This window comes from Peromyscus leucopus, chromosome 15 (genome assembly GCF_004664715.2).
Source record: "Peromyscus leucopus breed LL Stock chromosome 15, UCI_PerLeu_2.1, whole genome shotgun sequence".
Lineage (NCBI taxonomy): Eukaryota > Metazoa > Chordata > Mammalia > Rodentia > Cricetidae > Peromyscus > Peromyscus leucopus.
Genome location: NC_051076.1, coordinates 28,108,361 through 28,126,559, shown reverse-complemented (window position 1 = coordinate 28,126,559; position 18,199 = coordinate 28,108,361). Strand labels below are relative to the sequence as shown.

General features: G+C 45.4%; 2 protein-coding genes and 1 non-coding gene across 4 annotated transcripts; 1 reads left to right on the top strand and 2 right to left on the bottom strand.

Annotated features, from left to right (window-relative positions):
• Positions 1–4,322: 4,322 nt before the first annotated feature.
• On the bottom strand, positions 4,323–6,137 carry Hspa6 (heat shock protein family A (Hsp70) member 6). The gene is given in 7 exon segments (XM_028864505.2): positions 4,323–4,668; positions 4,671–5,001; positions 5,003–5,250; positions 5,253–5,342; positions 5,345–5,741; positions 5,801–5,869; positions 6,090–6,137. Coding segments are annotated over 7 exon segments (1,317 nt in total). The 3' UTR covers positions 4,323–4,534.
• Positions 6,138–6,306: 169 nt separating this feature from the next.
• Trnag-gcc lies at positions 6,307–6,377 on the top strand. The gene has a single exon. It is a non-coding gene; the product is annotated as a tRNA-Gly (tRNA).
• A 1,921-nt stretch (positions 6,378–8,298) lies between these two features.
• Positions 8,299–15,681, bottom strand: Fcgr2a (Fc fragment of IgG receptor IIa). Of its 2 annotated transcripts, none has more exons than XM_037211276.1 (5): positions 15,560–15,681; positions 14,839–14,859; positions 14,047–14,301; positions 10,246–10,500; positions 8,299–9,720 (listed from the first exon to the last, which is right to left on the bottom strand). In XM_037211276.1, the coding sequence occupies exons 1-5, from the start codon at positions 15,624–15,626 to the stop codon at positions 9,536–9,538; spliced, it is 783 nt and encodes a 260-aa protein (XP_037067171.1). In that variant the 5' UTR covers positions 15,627–15,681; the 3' UTR covers positions 8,299–9,535. The 2 variants fall into 2 exon arrangements, with proteins under 2 accessions (XP_037067171.1, XP_028720160.1); XM_028864327.2 differs by having other exon boundaries at positions 14,047–14,304; positions 15,560–15,679.
• Positions 15,682–18,199: the final 2,518 nt, after the last annotated feature.

The following is an 18,199-nucleotide window of genomic DNA, read 5'->3' as shown; positions in this document are numbered from 1 at the left end:
TATTAATCTAAAATTACTGCAAAAAAAAAACTTGAAAGTAATTGCCTATGAGGAGGAATTGGGAGGAGGGCAAGAAACAGCCCATAGCAGTATTTGATTTCTTCATAATGGGCATGTATGCTGATTTAATTTGTTCTAACCTTTTGTAGGAACTGAGTAAACATAGTTGTGATTACAATAAAGTAAGACGGTGGGAGTGGAGGAGGCCCTGAGCAAGGCAAGTCCTGCGGGAATATGTGCTGTTGACATGGCTGAGGGCCACAGGAGAGGGAAGCTCAGAGGATGGCAAAGCCTTCCTCTGGTCTGGGCATATGTTGACAGAAGGTTAGAAATGTCCACCATAACTCTCTCCCCCTGGATGCTGAAGGCCGGAGACTGCTCCCTAGAGAGACTGCTCCCGGTGAGATTAGCTAAGCCTGCCTCCTTATTCGGCGGTATGCAATAACCGCACTCACCGCTCAACTCTCCATAATAAACACGCTGAGCTGCCTGGGCACTGTGGTTTCTCCAACAAAAGGCCAACCCCCTTGACCCTAGATTTTCTAGGTGTTCATGTGCCTGTGTGTGTTTTCTTTTCTTCATTTCCTTCTTGCCTCCGTCAGGTCAGTTCCTAAGGCCATGCAAGGGCTCGGTCATACGACCATCATACAACCAAAGGATCTGTAGTGGTCAACTATATAAGAAACATTTTAAAAGAAACTAAGTCGCCGGGCGGTGGTGGCGCACGCCTTTAATCCCAGCACTCGGGAGGCAGAGGCAGGCGGATCTCTGTGAGTTCGAGGCCAGCCTGGGCTACCAAGTGAGTCCCAGGAAAGGCGCAAAGCTACACAGAGAAACCCTGTCTCGAAAAACCAAAAAAAAAAAAAAAAAAAAAAAAAAAAAAACAGAGAAACCCTGTCTCGAAAAACCAAAAAAAGAAACTAAGTCAAAATGGTCAGCAACGGCTACTTAAAAATAGATGTGGAACTTAATTTGCTTTAATCTTGCTATAGAAAATTAATACCACCCATTTGGGAGGAGGTGAGGTTTTGTTTTGGTTTTTTGTTTGTTTGTTTGTTTGTTTTACAACAAATACATACGTTTACAAAATTAAAAGAGAAAGGCATGCTGTTGAAATGCCAAGAAACTCTGAAATCCTGCATCATCGTTCCTCTTTGGAAGAACAGGTTGAAGTGATGAATGTTATAAGTTAAAGAGAAAGGAAGGGGAGGGCCTGCTCTATGCAACTCTATCTTTCCTGGCCTGTCTGCAATGCCTTTAAAAAAAAAATATGATTGCTTTTCATGTAAAGCCAGATTGCATTTGGATCGGGTGCAGGCAAACAACACACTTAAAAATAACATCCAGGGACTTGGTAGTGTAACCTCCTCTCTACCAGAAAAAGATGATCGGACTCAATACAGGGTAGCATTGCTCTGTACAAGCTCACTTCCCTTTCTGAAGCCGAAGCATCCCACAGTTCATGACACAGACAGAAGTGAAATGAGCTGAATGGAGATGAAGCCATGCTCGCGTATCCTCGTCATTTGCTTGGCTGAGCTGGAGGATATTGTCCTTGTTTCAGTCACTTGAGAATGGGTCTTTAAGCCGAGCTGTCCCTCTGTGTGTTCTCACAATAACTATATGACCTTGAACAGATTGTTTGACCTCTTTGTACTTTAGAATATTCATCTTAAAATTAGAGCATGGTAAGACAACTCAGCACAGGAACCTGACAACCTGAGTTCTATCCTAAAAACTACCCACAGGTGGAAGGGGGGAACCAACTCCACAAAGGTGTGCTCTGATCTCCACACTCACGCTATGTGTATTATAATAATAATGCTTCATGCTATTGGATTAGTTGGGTATACCAAATATCTGTTACTGTTGTACCCGTGTTGAGAAACCCCCAGAGACCAATTTCCCATGTAAGAACACAAGGGTCTTTTTATTGTCAGGTTCCAACCTGGACTGCCGCCTGGTGGATGGAGGGGAATTTGGTGGCCCAGAACTCAGTGTTGGGGGGGGGTTTAAGGAAAAAAAAACAAAAAAACAAAAAACACCACAATCCAGGAATTACATGCCTTGGCGCTTTTGGGTTGGGTAAAAGGGATATGAGGCAAGGTGATTTTTGAAACCATTGGTCTGGAAATTCAGTGCAAAATCACATTTGAAACTATTGGGTTAGACTTTTGGTGGGGAACCACAACCTGCTGACAGGATTATCTGGATATCTGCAAGGGCCATAAACCGCCAACAAAATGTCTGTGGGAGCATCTGGATCTTGTTAAACTTTACTGCCCTGTTTCTTAATTGGCTGCTTCTAGGGTAGCTGTTCGAGTTGTCATGGCACATTCCTGAGGTTCTTCCTGGAACTGAGTACAGCCCTCGGTCACCAGGTAGTCTAAGATGGTGGCCCTTCCCTGAGATGGAGGCTGCAAAGTCAAGTCTAGGCCTTCATATTGCCTTCACATTACCTAGTTAGTACTCAAAGAATAATACCTAGTAACAACTCATGTTTGTCAGCAGGGCTGAATGTCTAACATTCTTCTTCACCTCTTAAGTCTACTGAGCCCTCACAGCAATGCAGAGGAATGCTGTTGTAGAGGGGAAGGTTGACGTTTGGAGGGTTTAATTTGCACACTAGTTTATGGTGGGGCTGAGAAGCTAAGCAGGCTGATATGTTGATGTTATTATCCTCCTACCCTGCTCCTGTCCTCATCAGAAACAGAAGCAACCTAAGTTTAGTTGCCTCCTCAGACCTGCTCTAACATATCTAGAGACTTGAGTGGTCTTGTCTCCAAAAGGACAATGAAATGACATGATTAAAAATCAGGCATGCACACGGGCCCAGCCGGTGGCCCACACCTTTAATCCCAGCACTCTGGAGACAAAGGCAGGAGGATCTATGAGAGTTCGAGGCCAGCCTGGTCTACATAGTGAGCTCTAGGCCAGCCAGGGCAACAGAGTGAGACCCTATATCAAAAAGCACCAAAGCAAAGAAACAAACCAAACAATAATATAAACTACTTATTAGTGCAACTAAAGCGGACAAACTACACTTCCAATATATCATTTTACCTTTAGGGTCCCATATGATCACCATGTCTCTTTTCCAGCACAATCATCACACCACCACACTCTTTCATTGTGTCCACCTCAAATTTTTCCACTTACCCTGTTTTCTCCATATAGAAATCTTGTATATAATGAGTTGGGGTGTGTTTGTGTGCACTTGTGTGTGTGCGTGTGTGTATGTGTGTGTGTGTGTGTCACAAAACCGGAAAGGGGAACATGAGAGAGGAAGAAGAGATCTTAAGTAAGGTGGGTAAAAGGACAATGGAATAATGTAGTAAGAAAGCAGAAGGGAAACTATAAGAAGAAAAGGAACGGAGAGGGGGCATAGGGAAGGACAATTGGGGAGTAAGGAGTGAGAAGGAAGTAGAACAGCATGTATGCACGAACATGCCATAATGACACCCATTTAAAAAAAAGGAAAAGAAAGACATTATTTTAAGGGCTGGAGAGTCGGTGCAGTTATGAGAGCACATTGCTGTTACAGAAGACCTGAGTTTGGGTCTCACATTCCATACCAGGTGGATCACAACTGCTTGTAGCTCCAACTCCAAGCAGATCCCATACCTCTGGCCTCCAAGGGCACCAGCACTCACATGCACATTCCTCTGTCCCCTCCTCACACAATTAAAAACAATGAAAGTCAATCCTATTTTTTGGTTTTTCAAGACAGGATTTCTCTTTGTAGCCTTGGCTGTCCTGGAACTTGCTCTATTGACCAGGCTGGTCTCAAATCTGAACTCATAGAAATCCACCTCCTTCTGCCTCCCAAGTGTTAGGATTAAAGGGGTGCTCCATCACCCCCCAGCTTTTAAAAGTGAACCCTTAAAAAATACAAATTAGTTTTAAAGAAAGATATGTTGTACATAGCCTTGTGGATTTCCTTCACAGTCTTCCTTCAACATCTACTCCAAAAGTGTTTCTGAAAACTGAGTCCCATCATCTACTTACTGGTTGGAATAAAAACAAAGTAGGACTTTTTTTTTAAAGTTTATTTAGATCTACAACCATATTGCACATAACAAAATTCATTTCATGCAACTACAAATTAAATTAAATATAGATGAAGACAGTGGCAAAATGCCACAAAACACTCATGACAAAAGAGCTTTTTTTTTTTTTTTTTTTTTTTTTTTTTTTAAATGGGACAAGTGGATTTGTCTATTTGTTTGTTTTTTGAGACAGGGTCCCTTCACATAGCTCTGGCTGTCCTAGAACTTGCTATATAAAACAAGATGGCCTCAAACTCAGAGACAGCCCTGCTTCAGCCTCCTGGGTGCTGGTATTAAAGGCATGCACCATCACGCCTGGCAAGAAAAAAAAAAATCAAACAACATAGACCTGAATTATAAAACATAATGAGAAAAAAGCTCCCAGCTTTCACCTCTGAAGTTATAAGGTGGGATTATAGAAGAGTCTAGAAGACCCCTAAGTCCATCCTTTACAGACACAGATGACCTCAGTCATGACAGGTCATTCAATCTAGTTCCCCAATGAGGGGCCCAGTACCAGGCCTCTCCTGGCAAACTTGAGCCTCACTACTGCTACCCCTAGGAACATCAGGCCCCGCGTAAAACCTACAGAAGATGGGGCAGCAGGTCTGCTCAGTGCCCTCTTCTGATGCACACACTCCTTGCCTGTCAACTGGTTGTGCTCTAGCCAGGCCAGGACTTCCTGACACTTGTCTTGCCCTTCACATCTGTCCTCCTCTGGAATCTTTTCCCTACGGCTATCTTCTTGCAAGGAACTCTTTACACGGAAGACGTGGACTTCCAGGAAGTTTTTGGCAGCCACTCTGTCCCTCCGGACCTCACCCTCAGCCTTGTACTGTTCAGCCCTATGAACCATCCTCTCCACGTCCTCCTTGCTGAGCTAGCCCTTGTCATTGGTGATGACGAGCGTGTTAGTCTTGCCAGTACTCCAGTCGGTGGCTGTCACACTTAACGAGACCATTGGTATCCATGCCAGCATTTACTTCGATCTGGGGGACTCCACGTGGAGTAGGAAGAATGCTACTGAGCTCAAAGCTGCCCAGCAGGTTGCTGTTCTTCGTCACAACCCTCTCACCCTCCCTCACCTGGATCAGGACCCCAGGCCGGTTGTCACAGTAAGTAGTGAAGGCTTGGGTCTGTTTGGTAGGGATGGTGGCATTCCACCAGATTAACATTAATCCCTCTAGCCCCAGGGACAAACATCCAGCAGGAGGAGATCCTGCACCTTCTCACATTTGTCTGTCAACACAACCACCTGCATAGCAGCCCCACGGGCCACAGCCTCATCAGGTCGATGTTCTTGTTCAGCTCCTTGACGCTGAAGAAGTCTTATAGACGCCTTTCCACCTTAGAGATACCAACCACCAGGATTAGCTCATGGATTTGGGCCTTGGCCAGTTTGGCATCGCTCAGGGTCCTCTCCACAGGGTCCAGGGGGCTGCAGAAAAGGTCTGAACACAGTTCCTCAAAGTGGGCATGAGTAATGGACGTGTAGAAGCCCACATCTTCGAACAAGAAGTTGATCTGCAAGGTGCCACTTCCCTGGGAACAGACATGGCCTCTCGCTCTCAGGTTAGAAGAGGACCCAGATGCTCGAGGTGGCGGGAATTGGTACAGCTCAGCACTGCTGTCCTTTCGCGGCCTCTCCAGTCGGCCCAGCTGGGATCGGCCTGATTCAGCGCCACGGGCTTTCTACCCGGTTGTGGGAGCCCCGCCTCCTCCTGTCCTCGCTGGCAAGAACCTTCGCGCACCTTCTGCGCCCACCCGAGCCCTCGGACCAGCCAAGACCAGCCGCGCTGCCTCCCTAAGAAGACTCGGGCCTAGTGGCCCGGAGAGGCGGAGTGCAGAGTGACTGGCTCCCATCCGCCACTTCGATTCAGAGCTGCTGCAAAGAAATGCACGGAGGGTTCCAGTTCTCCCCGGTTGATTCTAAAGGTGCAGGGTGGTGACAGCAGCAAGTCAAGCTACCTTTCCCGGCTACTGTTTGGACAGCAGTCCTGCGCTGGTGCCAGTCCGTCTCCCCGCCCCGGCCCCTCTTACCTCCCGCCCCCGAAAGCCGGGCGCGTGCTGCCGCGCAAACAGAGCCATAGCTTCTGAGCTAGAAATGTAAATACTGGCGTGGGGTTTGTTTTTTAAAAAAATGAATTCTTGGAACACGAGGGTCGGAGTCTCAAAACAGAGTCAAAAAGAATGATTATGTGCCACTAGAAGTAGAGATATACTGAAATAGGAGGACTGCAAGAACCCCTCACGGTTAGCATTGGTGGTTCAGTGGTAGAATTCTCGCCTGCCACGCGGGAGGCCCGGGTTCGATTCCCGGCCAATGCACACATACGTTTTTGTGTGGAATTTTTCCTTTCCAAGGTTTAATTCCTTTTCTTCTCCAGCCTCCCGCCAGAACTCAGGGTTCTTTCGATTTGACTCCTGTTCTTTCACCAGTTTGCCTCTGAGGAACTCGAACAACGCTGTGGTCATGGGATTGCGGAACCTTAACCGACCAACCCAGGAGAGCGCTGGACACCGGCAAGCCTGCGTTTCACTCCTGTATTTGAGACTAATGCTTTAAAATTCCTCTCCCAAAGAAGCATCGTTCTCAGAGTGTTTTGGAAAGACTTTGTGTTTTTTATCTTCTGTGAGCCTGTTTTTCTCTCAGGTGGAAGTGACCCCAGGATTCAGATGTAGAACAAATGGCTGCAGCGTATGCCCTAAAGCAGTGGTTCTCAGCCCTCCGAACGCTGCGACCCTTTAATACATTTAGTTACTCATGTTGTGGTGAACCCCCCCCCCACAACCTTAAAATTATTTTCGTTGCTACTGCGTAACTGTCATTTTGCTTCTGTTATGAATCATAATGTAAATATCTGATATACAAGGTGTCAAATATGCGACCTCTATGAAAGGGTCAGTTGATAACACCCCTCTAAGAGGGTCGCATCCCACAGGTTGAGAACCACTGCCCTAAAGGCTGAAGCGAGTTCATCAAGCAGTAAATTGCATTGCTTCCTACAGTCTGAGGATTTGAAGACTGAGTCTTTTTATCGTGTCCCATTTTCTTTCATTCAGAGCATTCCATTTTGACTTTCTGATGTTGGACTTATATTGGAATTCAAAAGATTTCAAAAATGCCCTTGAGGAAAGGTCAGATCTCTCTCTCTCTCTCTCTCTCTCTCTCTCTCTCTCTCTCTCTCTCTCTCTCTCTCTCTCACACACACACACACACACACACACACCCCGCCCCGCCTCACCAGGGAATACAAACCTGGATCTCCTAAATTGCTTCAGTCTAGGGGTCTGATAGAGTTTGTTTTCTCTGCCAGTTAAAGAATTAAAAGGCAAGGAAAAAAAAATCTCAGCTCAACAGGGGGAGTGCAGAAACCTCAAGCTCCAAAGACAGCATCAGCAACTGAAAAAAGGCATTTATTGGAGGTGAGGACACACACATGCTTCAGAAGCTACACAGAGAAAGAGCCTCTGCAAAGTGCCCCCCCTCACCCCCCACCCCCCACCCCCCCACCCCACCCCCACCCTGCTCAGGAAGCCAGAAAACCCAGCCTCTTCTAGAGAATCTGAGTTTCCTTTTGCAAGTTCTCAGTCTCATTGATAAAAGAACCCAGAAGGAAACTCATAAGGAAACTCAAGGACCATTTCATTAGAATTTGAGGGAAAACCAGAGTGGGCCCACTGCAAATCTCAGAAGCTACCAAGAGGAGGAAGATGGAGAAGTCGTGCCCTTCGGTCAGCAATGGAGGTCTGCAAGCAGCTATAGACAGGGCCTGGAAGTCTTCAAGAAAACAGTAAGAAAGACAAGTGTCCCGGGCGAGCACACTTAGGATTCTGGTCAGCATTTTAAGAGAAGAGGAAGAGAGAAAAAGGGCTAGGCATGGTGGACACGCCTTTAATCCCAGCACTCAGGAGGCAGAGGCAGGGGATTTCTGTGAGTTCCTAGGCCAGCCTGGTCTACATAGTGAGTTCTAGGACAGTCAGGGCTGCTTGTCTCAAGAAGAAGAAGGAGGAAGAAGGGGATGAGGGTGAGGAAGAGGAGGAGAAAGAAAGAAAGAAACTAATTGGTGGAAGAGGAAAGTCCCACGCTAAACAAGCAAGCATACAGCGTATTGATGATGATGATAAGTGCAAAGGAGAAAAATAAACAGGGAAGGAGACTTAGGAGAGGAATAAGGTTATACGACTGAATAATCAAAGCGCCCTGACTGATGACATCTGAATAAAAACCGAATCTTAGTTGGTAGAGTAAAGCATATGCTACTAGGTTCTTTATTATTTATTTATTTTTTTTAGAAAAAGGTTTATTTAGTTCACAGTTACAGAGACTTTAGTCCAAGTTCAGATGGTCACATTCACTTGGCTCCTGATGAGGACCTTGTGTTGCTCTGTGCATGGCTGAGAAGTACAAGAGCAAGCAAGGGTCCTGGGAAGACTGCAAGCTGCTAAGCTGCGAGATGGCTAAGCGATTCCTCCTGAAGAGCATCAATCTATGCGTCTGTGGAGGCATACAAGCATCCCTCATGATCGGAATGCTTCCCATTGGTCTCTGCCTCCTAGCACCACTGCCCTGAGCGTCAAGCCTCAGTCTGAGTTTTGCCTGGAACAATTTATACTTTGCATGGTGAAACAGGATGTGGGCCTCTGTAAACAAGAACATCCCTGAAACAGAAGTGATGGTATATAAAATATAGGTGCTGTGTCCGAGGAAGAGTGAAAATGACCAAGAATAAGCAAGGAAAAGGAGAAGGAAATGAGATCAGAGTGGCAAGATCATGTGGTATCATCTCGGAGAACACTGAAAAGTCATTAGACTTCCTTTTAGAACAAGGGAAGGCTTTTACATTATTTTGAACAAGCAAGTCACTAAAGGGAGATCCTTAGCCCAGACTGGGTTTTTGTTTTATTGCTGGAGGTCAAACCCAGGACATCATGTATACTGAATAATAGTTCTGCCACCAAGCCTCAGCCCTCTCTCTCTCCCTTTCTTGTTAAAAAAAACAAAAACAAAAACAAAAAAAGTACATTTTAATGTCTTTATTTTGTGTGTGCATGTAGAAAGAGAAGGTGCACCTGCCGTGGTGGATGTGTGGAGGTCAGAGGACAACTTTCAGGAATTTGTTCTCTCCTTCCGCCGTGTGGGTCCCCAGGATAAAACTCTGCTCTTGTTGGCAGGCTTAGCAACAGGTGCCCTTTTTTGGTAAGCCATCTAAACACAACCTGCACACTCCCTATCCAGCCTTCTTTTCTTGAAACAGGATGTCACTAAGTTATCCAGGCTAGACTTGCACTCACTCTGGCACCTAGGCAGGCCTTGAACCGGTGATCATTCTGCCTGCCATAGCCTCCTGTGTAACTGTAATTGCAGGACCACATGTCAGGCCTGGCTCTAAGCTGCTTTTTTAAAAGGAAGGCTGCAGGAGAAGCAACAGGGTGGCTGAAAAGATGCTGCTGCCACTGCTATTTGCCGCCCTTACGATGAGATGTCACTTGTCCTGAGGAGCCTGACACTTTCTGACTGACAGAGTTTTCCTCCAGGCCTCCACTGGGGGTTGAAGGTTTTTCCGTACACAGAAATAAAGGCCCGTGTCCACTACAAACAGGAGGCACATCACTAGGCAGAAAGCGGCGTGGTACCAAAGCAGAGAGGCGATGGGTGCAGTCGCTGGACCTGGTGGGAGAGTCAGAAGAATGGGGAGAGATGCACCATTAAGACAGAAATTTGGAATAAACTGTGGGGTCCTCAGTGCAGAGTCCTCTTTGTATAGTCCTCACACCTCGTACTTAAAGTAGGGACAAGAGCACATCAGTAAGCCAGGAAGCCTCAGTGGACTTTTTATCTCTCAGCCGCCCCCCCAGATGTTGCTAAATCTGCATTTCCTGAAGGGTGGCCACAGCCACATCTGTATGAGATTACAGGAAGTGACACCTCGGCTCTTTGGAATGTCTGGAATGTCTGGGAACTTGGAGGACCTTTGCACCAATGACAAGGCTCTCTTCCACTGCTGCCTTGTCACCCACCACCTGCAAGTGAAGAGCTCTGGGCTGGGCCCACTTGCCATCACTTGGCAAGGGCTTCGCAGCTCTCCTCTTTGCCTCCGATCCCAGCTCCTAGGTCTCCGTGTGGGGCTACACAACTCTGGCCTTTGTCTGTCTCCTCTTCTCCCTTTCCAACATCTTGACAGAGTCCCCATACCTTGGACAGTGATGGTCACAAGCTGCGACGAGTGTTTTGTCTTTCCTAGAAGTCCCGTGCAGTGGTAATTACCACTGTGGCTGTGATTGGCTTTGGAGATGGAGAAGTTGCCACTGTGATGATGAAATTTCACCGATTTTCCATTCTGGTAGAATGTGATCTTGTTCAGGGGTTTGTTCTTCCAACCATGGCACCTCAGCATGATGGTTTCCCCTTCCCGGAATACCAGTTGCGGGGTCTGGAGCAGCAGCCAGTCTGAAAGATGGAAGGGAAATTTACTAAGAGTAGGATACCAAGAGGCTGGAGATACGGCTCAGTAGAATGCATACATCAGAGCCTGGGCTCAATCCCTAACACCCAGTCGGAAAGTGTACAATCACAACACATCAGAGGTGGAGCCAGAAATTCAAGGCCATCCTCAGCTATACAGCAAGCCTGGACTACATGAAACCCTGTCTCAAAAAGAAAAAACAAACAAAATCCCAAGGCCCTTGCGTCAGCCTCTCACACAGGCCCACATGACTCACAGAGGGGAAACATGGCATTATATCTATGAGATACTAAAATAATTTTAAAACAGTTTTATGGATTAAAAACACATGCTCATGTAGGAAATGCATTAAGTTCAATAACTATAGGAGTTATAGAATAGAGCCTGAATCCTTCAGTGTATTATAAGTATAGTGTTTATGGTTTAGGAATACTAATTTAAGGATGTGACTTTTGAACAAATCTTAGGAAGCAAGGTAAGTAGCCATAACTGTGTTAGCAGTGAGTAGAGCCTGAATAATGCCAGCCCTTCTGTCGTGGTTTACTCAGGCTGCTTTGACAAAGAACCATAAACTAAGCACCCACAAGCCAGATGTGGGAGTACATGTCTGTATTCCCAGAACCTGGGCAGTAGAGCAGAAGGATCAGGAGTTCACGGTCATCCTCACCTAAATAGTGAGCTGGAGTCTAGCCTGGGCTATATGATACTCTATCTTAATAAACAAATGTTCAAAACATAACCTCCATGGTTTATAAACAATACACATTTACTTCTCAAATTTTTGAAGACTTTTGAAATCCAAAGCAAGAGGCTAGAAATGTTTGCATCTGATGAGTCCACTTCCTAGTTCATAGAATTGAAGCTCATTGTCACACTCTTACAGGATTCTTGTAGATCTCCCTAAGAAGGACTTCACTTTCATGACCTAGTTACCTCCCCAAAGGACCACCTCCTAATACTCTCCCCTTGGTGGTTAAGACCGCAACATCTCAGTCTTTGAACATGAACATTTGAGAGCACAACACACCCTGAATAGAATCTTCCACCCACATTAAAAAAAAAAAAAAAAAAAAAAGAAAGAAAGTATATGACCTTTGGGGGCAATGTAGGAGTTTGTGACATTGAAGCTCAGGCTGGCCAGGACTCATTATGTAATGAAGGCTAGCCTCAAACTTTCAGCAAGCAGCAATCCTCCTGCCTCAGTTGGTATTACATACAGGTGAGAGCTATCAGGGCCCATCAGGTAAGACTGCTTGTTTGTTGGTTGGTTTTATTTGTTTTTAAGATGTGTCAGGTCTCACTATAGTAGCCCTGGCTGTCCTGGAACTCACTATGAAGACCAGGCTAGCCTCACAGAAATTCTTCTGCCTCTGCCTCCTAAGTGCTGGGATTAAAGGTGTGTGTCACCACACCAGGCTTTTGGATAAGATCTTTTAAATTTAGTGTTCTCTTGTGAATTAGAACTAAAAGGGCAGAACATTTTAAAACTTAAAATCACTTTTCTACCATCATTAAGAACATCCTCACAACCATCCCCAGCCTTTATTGATGGTGGGAGTCACACACACACACACACACACACACACACACACACACACACACACACACACACGGTGTGTGTGCATGCTCCATCTTACACACATGGAGGCCAAAGTTGGTTCTCTCCTTCCACCATGGCTTCCAGAGATTGAACTCAGGTTTGCATGCTTGTATGGAAAGTGATTTTACCGAGAGAGCCATCTTGCCAGCTCTACATTTTCCTGTTTGTTTGTTTTTGGGGGGTACATTTTTGGTTTTGGTTTCCTTGTTTGTTTGTTTGGTTTGGTTTCTCAAGACAGGGTCTCTCTGTGTAGACCACCCTGTCCTGGAACTCACAGAGTTCCGAATGCCTCTGCCTCTCAAGTGCTGGGATTAAAAGTGTGTGCCACCACCTCTGCCCTGCTTGTTTTCGTTTTTTTTTTTTTTTGAGAGAATCTTATGTAGCCCAGTTGGGCTTCCAATTTATTGTGTAGCTTTGGCATTGGGACCTTAAAGAATCATTTTAGTTTATCTTATTTTATCTTGAGACAGTCTCACTCTGTAGCCCTGGTTGATGTGGAATTTACAGAGAGATACCTGCCTATGCCCTACAGTGCTGTGATAAATAAATGCATGTGCAATCATACTCTGCCTAAAAGTACTGTTTTTAAAAGTCACCTTCTTGGTGTTAAACAGGAGAATCTAAAACACTAGAGACTGACATGTACCATCTTCAGGGCAGGAACAAGGTAGATCTGAAGCAAACTATAAACATACTCCTATTTTCAGATATTGGAGTGGGACAGAAATAGTGTTCAAGGGCATTTTCATTATAGATTCTATTAAACTGAACATTGTCACATATTTGCACAAACCTAAATCAGATCATGTGACTCCTTAAATTAAAACCGTCTCATGATGACACAAAGGAATACTATTCAGCCCTAAGAATAAATCCTATCTAATTGGAAATCATGTTAAGAGAGCTAAGCCAGGCATAGAAAGACAAGTATGCATCCAGTGGTGGTGGTGCATGCCTTTCATCCCAGCACTCGGGAGGCAGAGCCAGGCGGATCTATGAGAGTTTAAGGCCAGCCTGGTCTACAGAGAGAAATCCAAGACAGGCTCCAAAACTATACAGAGAAACACTGTCTGGAAAAACCAACCCCCCCCCAAAAAAAGAAAAGAAAGACAAGTATGGGAAGAAAAGAGGGGAGGGTGAAATGGGGAAAGGTTGATCAACAGGTAGTGATTTATAGTCAGACAGGAGCAAGGCATTTTGAGGGGCTATTGTATAGTAAGATGGTTATAGACAACGATATTGTATATTCCAAAGGGGGGGGGGGAACAGAAATAAGGATTCTCAATTTTATACTATAAATAAATGGTAAATATTTGAGGTGATAAATATGCCTAATCCAATCTAAGAACTAAACAATATATACACATAACAAAATGTCACATGCTGTCCTCCACAAATATATTAGTTTCAAGTTTTTAAAACTACTTCACAGGCTTTCATCTCATTTAGGGGCAAAAGTCATCACACAGCCTATCCTCTTCTACCTGTTGGACACAGTTCCCCTCCGCCTTCCCTGGGAGGTTTCACCTCCTGTCTCCTGGCGCTGACAAGCCTGCCCCTGTGTCCTGGCACTCCACAAGCCTGCCCCTGTCTCTGCAGGTCCACTTGCCTGTAGTCTTGGTGCTTTCCCACACTGCATCACAGAAGTGATGTTTATGAAGCAAGAACTTCCTTCTGTTTTTCTCACAGCAGCCTTTCTGTGGCCTTGAACCTCTTGCTCAGTTAGGTCTGAGACAGATAAAGCTGTCCCTTTCACACCGTACTAAACAGAGTGGGTGAAAAGGGAAATGAGTGGACAAATGTCTTTCAAGAAAGCTCTCCGTGATGCTTCCCAGAAATCAGGCCACCCTCTTTCTCGTAAACTTCTGTCCTGTAAGCAGATTCCCTGGGTCTGGTATCCCGGCTCCTCCCTAGGCCTGTGTCTACTGACCAGAAATCACTCTCAGAAGCACAGGGTCGCTGAGGCTGGTCTGGCCCGTTTGACACTGGTATTCTCCACTGTTATTGGCTGTGGCTTTAAATGTGTAGCTGGGATGGACCTGGCTACTGATGGATCTCCCATTGTGGAGCCACAGGGTGGAATCATTCCCAAGGTTGTGGGTCCCTTCACATTTCAGTGTGACACTGTCTTCACGGAGCACCTGGATCCATGGGGGCTCAAGTTTCACCACAGCCTTCGGGAGACCTGCTGAGAGTAAGAGATCAAAAAGGAATGTGAACAAGTAAGCTTTGAGAGACTGTGGTTTCTAAAGGGGAGCCCAGGGGCCAGGGAGTCCCTGTCATTGACCCAGAAAAGATCTGGGATGATGACTCACAGCTATAATCTAGCAATGGGAAGAATGAGGCATTTAAGATCCGACTGTGATATATTATTAATTCAAGACCCCTTGTGGGCAACTGAGCATGTCTGTTTCAAAGTAAATTTTAAAAGGGTTAGGGTTATAACTCAATGGTAGAAGCTTTCCCAGCACACCCCAGGTCCTGGGTTCAATCTCTAGACCATTAAAAAAAATGTGTGCTTGCACTAGTTTCTTTTCCTTGGGTTGTTGGAGAACCCAGCTGGAGGCTTCCCAATGATCATACTCCAGGCCCTGCTGTGAGAGAACTACCCAATATGAACCCAAGCCTGATCCTTGGTAGAACAGACATTTCCCTACAAAGTAAACACAGCACTTTGTTGTAAGGAAGTAACACTGTGAAAACAAGGGAAACACGAACTTACCAGTCTGCCTGTCTGCAAAAGCTGTAAATAAGAAGAGAAGGGGTCAACATGGAGCAGCAGCAGCAGACAAAAGCAAATTGTACATAAGGAACATCAGGATGGGCTTAGAGCCTCTTCCCCACCTCAGGAGTCTGGTTCTAGTTTCTCTCTCACATATCCTCCCCACCTCACCCTGCCAAGGGGTTGGCTTGGCTGCCAAGCAAGTATGAATGTTTGGTGCAAGACAGACTTTCAGGACCTGTAAAGGTACCTCTGAATTCTGAGCTTAAAAAAGCTTTAGCGTAGTAAAAAGTTAGAAACCTCTCCTTGTTGTTGTTGTTGAGACAGGGTATCACCATGTAGCTCTGGCTGGCCTGGAACTCACTGTGTCGACCAGACTAACCACTTGCCTCTGTCTCCTAAGTGCTAAGATTAAGGCATGGATCACCACACCTAGTTCTAGAAACTCCTTTTTTCCACAGGGTCCCGTGAAGCCAGGTTGGCCTGGAATTAGAACTCACTATAGCTGAGGCTAACCTCGAACTCCTAGTTCCCCTATCATGAAAGTGCTGGCGTTAGAAGCAGATACCACCAGACCTGGGTCTCTTGCCTTTCTATCTCCCCCCACCTCACCCCCCACTCCCCGCCTTCCCGAGCTTCTAAACCAGGCCTGCTCCTTACTATCCTGGTCTCTGGAGTCCAGACGCTAAGAGAGGCGGAAGTCACTGTGACCCTTACTCACCAAACAGGAGCAAAATTGTCAGTGGTTGAAGCAGCCATTGGCTTCCAGAATGTACATTCTGAAACATTTGTGTCTCCAAAGTCTTTCAGGAACTGGGTCAGAGTCTGATGGGGTATAGGAGATGAACTATGAAAATAGGAAGGAAGTGGACTCATCTGCTTGCATAATCAGGTGGGTCAGCAGACTCTGTTTCTGCTAACTTAACGATTACTGGTCAAACAAGATATGGAATCTGCTTAACAGATAGAACTTTCTACGTGTAGTCCCTTGTTGTACGCTTGGGGAAAACCCCGAGTTACTGTTTGCTGGTGAGGAAACTGGGGGAAACACTAGAAAGCAGAGGAGGGAGTCTCCAGTTAGTGTCCGGGGCCTCAATTTTGTATTGCTTTCACAAGTGCCTGTGCTGCCGCACAGACCAGTGCAGAAAGCTCTAAGGGAGCTTTGGCAAAGGAATTTTGACCCAGATGAGATAAAGAGACCTTCTAAACAGGTTATTGAAAGAATCATTAGGAAAAAAAAATAGTATCTGAAGAAAACAGTCCAAGAATGTCTCTATCCTACATGCAAGAGTCTGATCTTGCCCTCCACACACATAAGAAAGTTGTTGAGAGTTTTTGCTTTGTTTTGATTTTTTTGAGACACTGTCTCTCTAGTTACCCATGACTGACCTGAAACTCACTATATAGACCGGGCTGACCTTGAACTTAGAGATCAGCCTGCTTGTGCCACATGAGTGCTGGGATTAAAGGCGTGTGATACCATGCCCAGAGCAAAACCAAAGTTTTTAAGTATAAGAAATAAATTTGTTAATAAAGAAATTGTAATAGCAGAAATTCTACTCAAAAGAGGAAATTGGGAGCCGGCAAGATGACTCAGTAGGTAAAGGCACTTACTGCCATGCCTGTTAACCAGAGTTCCACCTCTGGAACCTACATGGTGTTTGGAGAGAAGTGATTTCCTTTGTGCGTTGAACATACGCGCACGCGCGCGCGCTTACACTCACACACACACACACACACACACACACACACACAGTTAAACAAATGTTTAAGAAAACATACTTTTTTGGTCTGTATACTCACCAGCTACACACTTCTGACACCAAATATGTGGGGGGTAGTTTCCATACCAAACAATTCTCCAACACCATCTGGGATTCCTACCATTTCAACTCAGTTCTGACATTATCTGCCTGGAATAAACATGACTGTTCACAGAACAGACATAACAAAAGTCGGAAAAACTCGAGCAGGCCTGTATAGTTATCACGGAAGTTAACAGAGTCCTTCTGTGGGTGATGGCTAGCTGTTCAGTCATCTTTCCTGGAACTGTGACTTCTTCTGTCACGTCTCAGGCTAGGCTCTCCTGCAGAACTGTTAACACTTTACATGCTTTGTCACAGGGTTTCAGTGCTTCACACATTTTTGGTGTTCCAATGTTGTGTTTCTCATAGGGCCTGAGAAAACTGGAAAAGAAAAAAGAAAGGAAGGAAGGAAGGAAGGAAGGAAGGAAGGAAGGAAGGAAGAAAGAAAGAAAGAAAGAAAGAAAGAAAGAAAGAAAGAAAGAAAGAAAGAAAGAAAGAAAGAAAGAAAGAGGGAAAAAGGATATGGCTCCTTTAAGAGGCTCTGCTCTACTGGTAGAAACAGCAAGCTAAGTAAAAAACCACACACCGCAGTGCCGTGCGGAGCACCAACTCCCTAGAGCTGGTGTGGTTCAATGCTGCTCTCAGCTGAACACAGCTCTCGGCCAGGCTCCTAGGGCATAATAAAGCTCAGCTGCCCTGAGTGGGGTGGAGTCAGCCAGCACAAAGCCACTTAGCAGTTTAAGGTTTGGCTCAGGAGGCTAGAGACATGCAGTCAAGACAGATCCAGGCTGGTTAGAGTGTGTTTAAAAATGTGAGTAGGAGCCGGATGGTGGTGGTGCATGCCTGTAATCCCAGCACTCGGGAGGCAGAGGCAGGTGGATCTCTGTGAGTTCGAGGCCAGCCTGGTCTACAGAGCTAGTCCAGGACAGGCTCCAAAGCTACAGAGAAACCCTGTCTCGAATCCCCCTCCCCCCCAAAAAAAAATGTGAGTAGGCTTAAGAAAGAAAATGGGTATAGACAGTCATAGAAAAAAGTAGACAGTTTATAAATAATAAAGTAAAGTCATAGTTGAAAGTTTTCTCCTGTCTTGCCTGGCCCCATGGTCCCGTAGCCACTTATAAAATAATTACTCAGAGGCTTAATATTATTTATAAACTGTATGACCTATGGCAGGCCTCTTGCTAGCTAGCTCTTATATCTTAAATTAACCCATTTCTACTAATCTGTTTTGCTGCGTGTTCCATGGCTTTACTGGTCTGCTGGCATGTTGCTCCTTGGGCAGCAGGCTGGCATCCCCCCAGACTCTGCCTTTCTCTTCACAGTCTCTCTCCTTGGATTTCCCACCTGTCTGCCTCTAAGCTGCCTTGCCATGGGCCAAAGCAGCTTATTTATTTATTTATTTATTTATTTATTTATTTATTTATTTATTTATTTACTTATTTATTTACTTATTTATTCATTCATTCATTTATTTATATTTTGGGGTTTTTTTTTTTTTGAGACAGGGTTTCTCAATGTAGTTTTGGTGCCTGTCCTGGAACTCACTCTGTAGCCCA

What these genes read in the sequence shown, in the direction of transcription:
- Fcgr2a (XM_028864327.2), bottom strand. Translation starts at nt 15,626, where the DNA reads ATGTTTCAGAATGTACATTCTGGAAGCCAATGGCTGCTTCAACCACTG. An exon ending in TTTTGCAGACAGGCAGACTG is followed by an intron (nt 14,305 to 14,838) that starts GTAAGTTCGTGT and finishes TCTTACTCTCAG; the next exon opens with CAGGTCTCCCGAAGGCTGTG. An exon ending in GCTTCTGAGAGTGATTTCTG is followed by an intron (nt 10,501 to 14,046) that starts GTCAGTAGACAC and finishes TCCATCTTTCAG; the next exon opens with ACTGGCTGCTGCTCCAGACC.